Source organism: Callorhinchus milii, unplaced genomic scaffold (genome assembly GCF_018977255.1).
Source record: "Callorhinchus milii isolate IMCB2004 unplaced genomic scaffold, IMCB_Cmil_1.0 Scaffold8, whole genome shotgun sequence".
Classification (NCBI taxonomy): Eukaryota; Metazoa; Chordata; class Chondrichthyes; order Chimaeriformes; family Callorhinchidae; genus Callorhinchus; species Callorhinchus milii.
The window spans coordinates 8,676,954-8,686,586 of record NW_024704749.1 but is presented as its reverse complement, the minus strand read 5'-3'; the positions used below and the strand labels follow the sequence as shown (position 1 = coordinate 8,686,586).

The window sequence follows — 9,633 nt, the reverse complement described above, 5'->3', positions numbered from 1 at the left end:
ACAAGGTCAGGACTGATACCAGCAAAATGTTTATTTACACAGAAAGTAATCAAGAACTGGAACCAGCTATCAGGCAATCAATCTGCAGGCAGCCAGGACATTGTGATCTAAGCACTCTGAGACATCACCAGTCCGATGTGGAGGACGCCATATAAATCCAAGTTGTTATTGACTTGAAGTGTAACCGTTTGGTGTAGAATGACTCACACACACGATGTGGCGATTTGCTTACAGCTACAGCAGCTCAATAGTGATTCTCCGTTCAGTGACCGCTCCACACCACCCACACCTTACACACACAGCACCTTAATTCCCAGATACAATTAAAGTGTTCTTTTAATAAAGTAACAAGGTGCCACACACTTCTGACTGCTAGTCACAGACTCGGTTCCTCTGAAGCCTCTGCACAGGAGCTGAGAATAGAGATAAAACCATTTGACTCAGCTTTGCTAATCAAATAGCGACGTCACAAAAGAAAGGAGAGAGCAGACAGAGACACACTAACTGTTCTTGTGGTCGATTACGTAAACACAAGCGTCACACAGTTTCCATCACCGCTGGCAGATACCAGTCCTGTTCTTGTTGTTTACGACACAGAGACCTGAAAACGTACCTTCCCCACCCCAGGGCCCTGTGAAGGTATGGAACACACCGGCAGGATCAGGGAGGATATTTAAATGGACCGACATGTGCGAAGTATGGAGAAAAGATGGTGGGAGAAATGTGATTCAGATGAATGTCTTCCACCTGTTGGTACAGTGATATCCAATGATCCGATGACCTCCAGATGCTAAATTAACAGCAACATTCCCCAGAAAGGATCAGGCGGGATCCGCATCCGTCAGCGAGGGGGGGTGGTGGGGGGAGAGCGAGTGAGCACACGCAGGAAAACTACCGACCGACCGCAGCACGTGTTGGGAGTCTGTCTGTCCGTCCGTCGTCATTGTTTGTATTTGCTGCCTTCGGTTGCCGGAGTCTCCGGTGTTGACGGTGAGAGTGAGCGAGAGGCAGGAGCCGGCAGAGGAGATATACCATACCCACCTCCACCACCGCGATGTTCACTCCATTCAATGTCAGACCGTTCGTCAACTGACGTGGGTGCATGGATGGCTGGTAAAGGTCTTGCCGTCTGCGGTTGCCGTCTCTGGCGTCTGTTGAACAAAAAGGCTTCGGTTGAAACCCAACCGCCTCGGCCTCGGACTGGAGCAAACCGAGACCCAGTTTTCCTACTTTTCCGATCGGCGTTCCTGCCCGGCAGCGGTGTCTCCGAAAACAATTCCACGATCTTCCCCCCCCCCCAGCGAGAGGAGTGAGGGCCAGATACACTCACACACACACACACACACATACACCCCACGCCCTGGGGCTGCGGTAACCGGGATTCAGATGGTCACGTCAGCCAGGTTGTGCTCAGAGGATAAAGTGGTTTCGATCTGGAACGAGAGGAACTGGTTCTTCTTGTGCTTTTTGTCCGTGGCCCCGACAAAGACCCCGCTGCCGCCGTTAATGTCCGCTCCCTTCCGAGCTTTCCTCTTGGCGTTTTTCTTCTCACGCTTGTGAGCTGCGGCTAGGTTGGCAATCACCTGAACAAGGCGACAAACAAAGCCACAAATCAACCGGCCCCCAACTACCCTCCGTCTTGGTCCCCTAACAGCCACGGAGAAACCGGAGCGGCGACGGAGCCGCGACGAGCGCACGCAGGGCCTCCCACGGCAGACACCACTCTCTGACATGGTCCTTTGGAGAGATTCATCCCCGCTTTTACCCCGTGTGTTCTCCAGGCTCCGAACATAAGAGACCGCTATTCCCGCACTGTAACCGCACTGAAGCTGCTACTGGGCAAACGGGCCACTAAATGATGATAGCTTCAGTTGTGCTGTGTGACGGATGCATCGTGGCTAACGGCCACGGAATCGGGGAAAGAGGCAGGAACTTCTCCTCCCTCCTCCTCCTCCGATTCTCCTCGCCCACCACCACCACCCACTCCGCCTAGCATTTACAGTTTCTCACAGGGCAGGTCTCCTCAGACCACGTGTAAACAACAACAACAACTTGCATTCATATAGCACCCCTCATGCAGGGCAATGTCCCAGAATGCTTGACAGTGGCGGAGCACGGCGCAGAGTAAAGGCCGTTACTGCACCCACCCCCGGCCGCCCTGCGCTCACCATGTCCTTGACGGCGCTCTGTTGGTTGCTCACGGCGGCTGTGAACTCCTCCACGCTCTCCACTTTGACGCTGCAACTCTCCGGCAATCTGTACTCGTGTGAAATCTCGACATCTCCCTGAAAATATTAATAATAATAATAATTCTTGCATTTGATATCGCGCTTTTCACGTCTTCGAGACGTCTCAAAGCGCTTCACGGACTATGCCGTAAAGTGAATTGACTGTATGTTTTGTGGGCCAAACGCGGCAGCCAATTGCGCACAGCAGCGTCCCTCAAACAGTCGTGGATTGAAGTGACCAATTTTATTATTGCTTTTTTTTGAGGGATTATTATCAGGCGTGGAGTGGAGTGTGGAGTACGGAAACTTGCCCATGGTTTCGCCCTGCCGGGAATCGAACCCAGGTCTCTCACTTGTGAGACGAGTGCTCTAACCACTGAGCTACAGGACTCCACAGATAAAACAGGAGAAGAAACCGTCAGTGGGGACACTGTAGGCGGGAACACATGACTCCAGGATCAGAAGTCACCCCCTCCCATTCCTGTCTGGTACCCTCTTGAGGCCAAAATCCAGCAAACATCACGACCAGCGATGCTGTGCGTCGCCCAGAAACCTTTCCCTCGCGACCCACCTCCCGTGTGCGGCAAGACTCTGTTTGTAGGAGGTTACAGCAAAGGCGGAAATCACTCAGCCACCGTTTACCTGAGCTCTGCCTCTCACTCCGTTAAATAACTAAATACTCAATCCGCGACTGTATATGGGACGCTGCTGTGCTCAATTGGCTTCCGCGTTGCACCCACAAAACATTCACTTTACAGTATATGCTTTGGGATGTCTCAAAGCCGTGATAAGGCACTATATCAAATGCAAGGATTATTATGACAAGAACAGTTTACCGTTCAGTGTAAAATCCTCCGTTCCTACCTGAGACGACAGCCTGGCTTCTCGGTTGTAAAGCAGGAAGAAGGGGGTGAACTTGGTGGTCGAATTGACCGAGGTGCGGAACTCGAACAGGACAGGATCCAGACACTCGTCCCAGTCCAGCGGCTTCTCGCTCACCACGTTCCTGATAGCGGCCTTCAGCACTTCACTTGTCCTGTCGTCCAGGCCTGTGTGCTGCGGCCGCTCGGCCGGGGTTACTGCATGGTTTATGTTCCACTCATCAGCCAGGGCGCGACTCACCTACACAAGGCAGAGAGGGAGGTTAGGGCCCTGCAGTTTCAGACTCTGGAACTCTTTCCCTCCCCAATCCCTCTGCCTTGCCCCTCCTTCCCCATCTGCAGGTCGTGCCTGAACACCTTCCTCTTCGACCGTGCTTTCGGTCACGTTCCCCCTTCCCCCCAGTTCGGAACTGTGCTCCGCCACTGTCAAGCGCTCTCGGACACTACCCTGCGTGAGGGGAGCCATATAAATGCAAGCTGTTGTTGTAGCTTTCACCCAGCAAACACACACACACACACACATACACTCACACATGCTCTAACAGCCAGCAGCTAAAATTTAAAAAAAAAGCACTGCTTACCTCTTCGCAGAACACTCTGCCTTCACTGGAATAAATGTCTTTCGATGCCCCAAACCTGCCCAAACAAAGCAAATCAGTGAGGCTCACATCACAAGTGTTAACCTGACAGCAAAATCTGTAACCACACTGATCATCACCAACATAATCCAACGTTCCACCACTCGCTCCACTGACACAGCGCCTTTCATGTGGGAAGGACCTCCCAAGGCAATGTACGGCTGAGGGTTTGCTTTCTTTCTTTCTTTGTTAACAATTTTCTTTCCAATTATGAATACAGTTGGGGCCGGCAGCCTCTGTCAGTCAGCGTGCGTCAGTCCTCTAACGGGAGGGTATAATTCCACCCCTTCCGTTCGCTTCACCGCTGCCAGATGAAACCCTCCGCGCGAGACAGACTCGCTCACTCGCCTGTAGAAGGTGGCAGCCAATGCCTTGGCCACGCAGGAGGCCCTTTTCCTCTGAAGGGGAATGGCTTCCACCCACTTAGTGAAGTAGTCGGTGACCGCCAGCACATAGGTGTTAGCTTGGCTGCTCTCGGGGAAAGGACCTGGGGGTGTAGGGGGGCAGAGGGGAGAGGAAACAACAACAATAAATCTACAGCATCAGACTTTCCTCTTAAAAACTAAAGAACAAACCCCCCCACCCCCGCGACACCCACACACACACACACAAATCTTTATTACCGATCAGATCGATGCCCAGTATCTCCCACGGTCTGGTCACCTTTATGGGTCGGTATTTGCGAGACATGTTCTTGTACTGCTCGGCCCGCTGGCAGGTCTCACAAGTTTTAATCTACGACAAAACCACCAACAGATGACCTTAGTAACCACTTCCAAATAACTCGTAACAGTTTAGTAACGGTGATTTTCTTTTTACCAACATACCCCAGAGACTGGAAAAAGACACGGAGAAAACGTTTGTTTTGATATAACCTAAACGAAAAGGAAAGACAATTTGCCTTTGCGTGAGTAACGCTCTGAGCTTACCCAGTCCACCACGTCCTTGACTATCCCAAGCCAGTAATAGCGGCTTTGGATCCTGTGCACCGTCTTCTTCTGCCCCAGGTGGCAGCCCAGGTCGGAGAAGTGACATTCCAAGAAGATCTCCCGGCGCTTATCCCGATCTGCCACCACCTCTCGCTTCTCATCTTTTTTGGATCCCACGTAGTACAAACAGCCCCCTTAAAGCAACACACAAACACACACACAACACAGGGAGTCAGTCATGCAGCTTATAATCAACAAATCGTAGGATACGATTGTGGAGGTGCACAGCCTTTTTTTTTAAAAAATAGGATTGAAAATGTATAAACCCGAGAGGACAATAGTTTAGGATAATAATAATAATAATCCTTGCATCTGATATAGCGCTTTTCACGTCTTCTCGACATCTCAAAGCACTTCACAGAATAGACTGTAAAGTGAATTGACTGTATATTTGTGGGCAAAACCCTTAATAATAACGATAATAGTAATCCTTGCATTTGATTACAGCGCCTTATCACGTCTTTGAGACATCTCAAAGCGTTTCGCAGGATATACTGTAAAGTGTAGTGACTGTGTATTTTGTGGGGGGAACGCGGCTGCCAAATGCACACAGCAGCGTCCAGCAAAGAAGCGTGGATTGAGTGACCACGTTATTCTTATTTTTTTAAAAGGGATTATTACCCACGGAAAAGCGATCCTCCAATCGACTAACAACCGGGGCCAGGAGGTGTGGAGAGCAGGCAATGCCACTGATATCGTAGGAATCAAAGTTTTCCCCCTAACCTGTGCAACTATCCCCCTCTCTCTGACTGTCTTTAAATCCCTCCTTAAAACCTAACTCATCAACCGTGCTCGTCATTGCCTCCGTGGCTTGGTGTCTGACCTTGTGCTTGTGAAGAGCTGGTTTTGAACCCTGCAGTCGACCTATGCTTGATGTTGTTGAGGTGTTAACTCAGCAACATCAAGCATCGCTAACCACCACTGATTATTCCCCCAGTCCCGCTCCACACGTGGTTTATAAAAACACAGACACAAAGTTCATTCTTACCCGCAGTGTGATACATACGTCGCCTCCATCGATCACAGAAGTGGGTTTGTGGGGCTCATCATTCTACACTTTAAGAGAAACTCATACAAATGATAGCACGAGGAAGCCAGTCTGTGTGTGTGTCTGTCTGACTGTCTGTCATATTGAGTTCATGCTGATGCTCTCTCACACGCTGGAGCTCTCTAATCCTATTCCCTGCTATATTCCCTTGCATTGTTCCACATTCTTTTTCTTCAAATCCTCATCCAGTACTTGAAACACTCGTATTCAGTGCTAAATATTGTAAATGAATTAGTTCACCGCAGCTGCTAGACAATACACAACTGCACAAGAAACTGCTGGTGTTATTCACAAAAAGATTGAACAGGCAGCTGGGGAATTCTCAAGACATTTACTACAACAAACCCTGCTGATGATTCAGAGCAAAGTTACTTTATTTTGTACTGTAACGGGTCTGAACTAATCTAACATAGAAATTATCAGGAGAGGATGGTTGTTTGTAGCAAATAATCATTTTAAAACTATGTTTCACAAAACACCTTGGTTAACCCCACTGTCAGACATCAGATGTTAAAATAAAAAAAAAAATGTTTATTTGTAAAGAATTGATTGCACAGCGAAGAGGGCTGAAAGTCTGCAAATGAGACCTTTTCTGTGTACTTATTAGAGAAGGAGCAAGGACCCAGATTAAGATTCAGTCTAATTTTGAAAGTTTATTTCCACACGAGTTACTGGCTGAGTGGAACAGGAAAGGCACAAAGTTGTGACACCAGCGGGGCCTGTGGTGGGGAGGGAGGAGGGTCAACAGCAGCACAAATCTGTTGGGTGGAAACTGTCTGAAAATAAGAGCCCGTTTCAGTAAGTGCTGAGACCATCAGGAAGTGTGAGAACGTCATATGTCGGCTTATAGGTCCACCCAAAAGTGGCGTGAAATGTAAATGTGTGAACTTCGATAATCAGAGGCCTGGATGGAGATGAACTGACTCGGTGACTATCTTGGGGGAACCTAAGTTTATTCCGATTTTAAAGAACTTCCAAGAAATGGCGCCCAAAGTGAAGCGGCTGACACAGTGGTTGGGCAAACGACACGTCACAAGTGATTTTCGTCGAGGCAAAATGACTCAAGGTTGAACAAGTTTATCCTAGAGGAGCAAACCCACTCCCCGCACGGTAAGCGTAAAGGGATCTTCTGCCACTCCCGCAAAGGAGATGAAGGTAAGAAGCAATCAGTTGCCTAATCTCTCTGCCCCGAACGCGCAGGGCCACAGGAATATACTGGACCAAAAGGAGGCCATTCCACCCTTTTTTTTTAAATGTTCGTTTCTCCCAGAAACCATCCCGTCCTAATCCCAATTCCCTGCTACTTTCCGTCCTTTCTAATACCCTCCTCCCCCCCCCACGTACTGGTCCGATTCTTTTTCAAATCTCCCCAGTGGACGCTGCTCCAACAGCCTCCGCCTGCAAAACATTCCACGCGCTGGCAACCCTCCGAGAGAAGATCTTCTACCCAACCTCTCCTTTTACTCCCTCGGTCGCAGCCACAGTCTCCCATCCCCTCCTCTCTTCCACTTTTGGTCCTTTCCTCACAGCCTCTGTCAGCGCTCAAGCGTTCAGTCACTCTGCCCCCTGCTGTCTATGACCCTCTCCCAAATCATGTCCACGTCTCACTTCTCTCTCTCTCTCTCTCGCTCTGTTTCTGTAGCTCAAATCTCTACCGAGAGCACATCTCCTCGACAGTCGCCAGCGGGTCTCGTCCTTAAATCTCCCAGTTTGGTCGCTGCTCCCGGGCGACTGCGACAAGTGCTTTGAGACGTTCGTCTTGCGTGAGAATCAGGAAAATCAGCCTTTCTGCCCCCACTTTCGGAACTCCATCCCACAGCCCCTCCGCCCACCTCCCCCCCTCGCCTCCTTCGAGCTCCGCCTCCAATACCCTCCTCTTCGACCGCACCTTCGGTCGCCCTCCTACCCCCACCCTCCCCTCCCCGCCCTCCGCCGCTCCTGAAAGTTCACTTTTGGAGTCCTGTAGCTCAGTGGTTAGAGCACTCGCTTTGCAAGTGAGAGACCTGAGTTCAATTCCAGGCAGAGGGCGAAACCTTGGGCAAGTTTCCTTACTCCACATTCCTAATAATAATCCCTCCAAAAAACAATAATAAATTGGTCATTTTCAATCTACGACTGTTTGTGGGACATTGCTGTGCGCAATTGGCTGCCGCGTTCGCCCACAAATATACAGTCAATTCACTTTACCGTGTGTTCTGCGAAGCGCTTTGGGACGTCCTCCCGACGTGAAAAGCGCTTATATCAAACGCAAGGATTATTATTATTATTATTATTATTTTACGGTACGTATCCCGCGAAGCGCTTTGAGACGCCTCGAAGACGCGACAAGGCGCGGTATCAACCGCGAGGAATATCGGCCCCGACCAAGGGTCGCGGACCCGAAACGTTGACTCGCTTTCCTTTCTTTCTCCGCGGACGCTGCCTGACCCGCTGCGCGACGGTTCCCGGCGACTTCTGTTGTCGTTTGCAGAGCTCCGGCGTCCGCGGTGTTTCGCGTTTTGCAAGGATTCTCATTATCATTATTATTATTATTACTATTGATCCCCAACCCCCAGCGCGGGCCAACATCCTTGACCGTCCAGCGCCTTGGGATGTACCCCCCACCCCCCCCCCACCAACGCGAGAGGCGTAATTTGTGGCTGGAAGTGGCTTCGGACATCACCCTGTGGGAGGAGGGAGGGAGAAGGGAGAGAGAGAGAGAGGGAGAGAGAGGCGGGGGCTTCCTTGGGAGGAGGGAGCCCAGATCTGGGGGGGTGTTGGGGGGGTGTTGGGGTGGTGGTGGGGGAGAGTGGGCCAGCAGAGGCCGAGCTCAGGGGAATCAGGCCTCGGCTTGTCTTTGCCACATGTCTGCCCGACCCCGGGGGTTGGGGTGGGGTGGGGGCTGGTGGCTGGACCCTCACCGGCCGCTCGCGGGCCGCAGCCTGGCCCGCGGGCCGCCGCTCACCTTCCGCCACGAACTTCTGCGCGAATCGCTTGAGGTTCTTCTTCCGGGCGGGGCCGAAGGCGGCGGGGAAACCGCCCGTGGACAGGTAGAGGAAGATCTCCCGGAACTTGTTGCCGGCCTCGGCCATTCTGACGGCGGCGGCGGCGGCAGCGGCGGCGGGAGGAGGAGGAGGAGGAGGAGCCGCCGCCACCGCCATTTGTCCCGCCGGAAGTCACCCACCCGGAGCGGTTTTCCGGTAACACAGACTAAACCTCAGCCTCAGCTCCACACACACACAGACACCACCACCACCTGTTGTCATGGAAACCGGGCCCTGGCCTTGCTCCCCCCCCCCCACACACACACACACACAGGGGGGGGGGAGGGCTCAGCCTGGCTGCCCCCCACCCCCACCCACACCTCACCCCCACCCCCACCCGCTCCGAGCTCACGTGGTCCAGTGCGGAGCTGGTGGTGGGGCGGGTGTTTGTGTGTGGGTGGGGTGGGGGTCGGTGGGGGAGGGTGGGTGGGGGGGGTGGTTGGTGGTGGTGGGGGGGTCGCTCGGTGGAAAGCGCTGCATTGTTAGAGACGCCGTCCTTTGGATGAAACCGACTATCGTTCGCGCGGCGTCTCGGCAGCGCTCAACGGCGGCAGAGCCTGACACCGAGAGGGAGGGAGGGAGGGTGGGAGGGAGGTGACCATAAGCACAACTGAACCCCCCCCACCACCCCACCCATCCACCACGCTCCGCCCGTCCGCCCGTCTCGCGGCCCTGTACGGGAAGAGGAGGGAGTTTCTCTCTCTCTCTCTCGTTCTCTCTCTCGCTCTCTCTCCCCCCACCCCCCCCCCCCCCACCACTCCCCCAGTGTCCTGGCTAACAATCCTCCCACCCCCACCTTCATAAAACTACCTGTTCACTTCACGGG

General features: G+C 52.4%; 1 protein-coding gene across 1 annotated transcript; it reads right to left on the bottom strand.

Annotated features, from left to right (window-relative positions):
* Window positions 1–318: 318 nt before the first annotated feature.
* On the bottom strand, window positions 319–8,971 carry zgc:113436 (uncharacterized protein LOC503528 homolog). Its single transcript, XM_042337499.1, has 8 exons — window positions 8,729–8,971; window positions 4,677–4,870; window positions 4,371–4,482; window positions 4,096–4,234; window positions 3,691–3,745; window positions 3,093–3,350; window positions 2,169–2,285; window positions 319–1,583 (listed from the first exon to the last, which is right to left on the bottom strand). Exons 1-8 carry the CDS (start codon window positions 8,922–8,924, stop codon window positions 1,383–1,385), a joined length of 1,272 nt encoding a protein of 423 aa, XP_042193433.1. The 5' UTR covers window positions 8,925–8,971; the 3' UTR covers window positions 319–1,382.
* Window positions 8,972–9,633: the final 662 nt, after the last annotated feature.

What these genes read in the sequence shown, in the direction of transcription:
- zgc:113436 (XM_042337499.1), bottom strand. Translation starts at nt 8,924, where the DNA reads ATGGCGGTGGCGGCGGCTCCTCCTCCTCCTCCTCCTCCCGCCGCCGCT. An exon ending in TTGGCTGCCACCTTCTACAG is followed by an intron (nt 3,746 to 4,095) that starts GCGAGTGAGCGA and finishes TTGTTTGGGCAG; the next exon opens with GTTTGGGGCATCGAAAGACA. An exon ending in GCAGAGTGTTCTGCGAAGAG is followed by an intron (nt 3,351 to 3,690) that starts GTAAGCAGTGCT and finishes TGCCTTGTGTAG; the next exon opens with GTGAGTCGCGCCCTGGCTGA.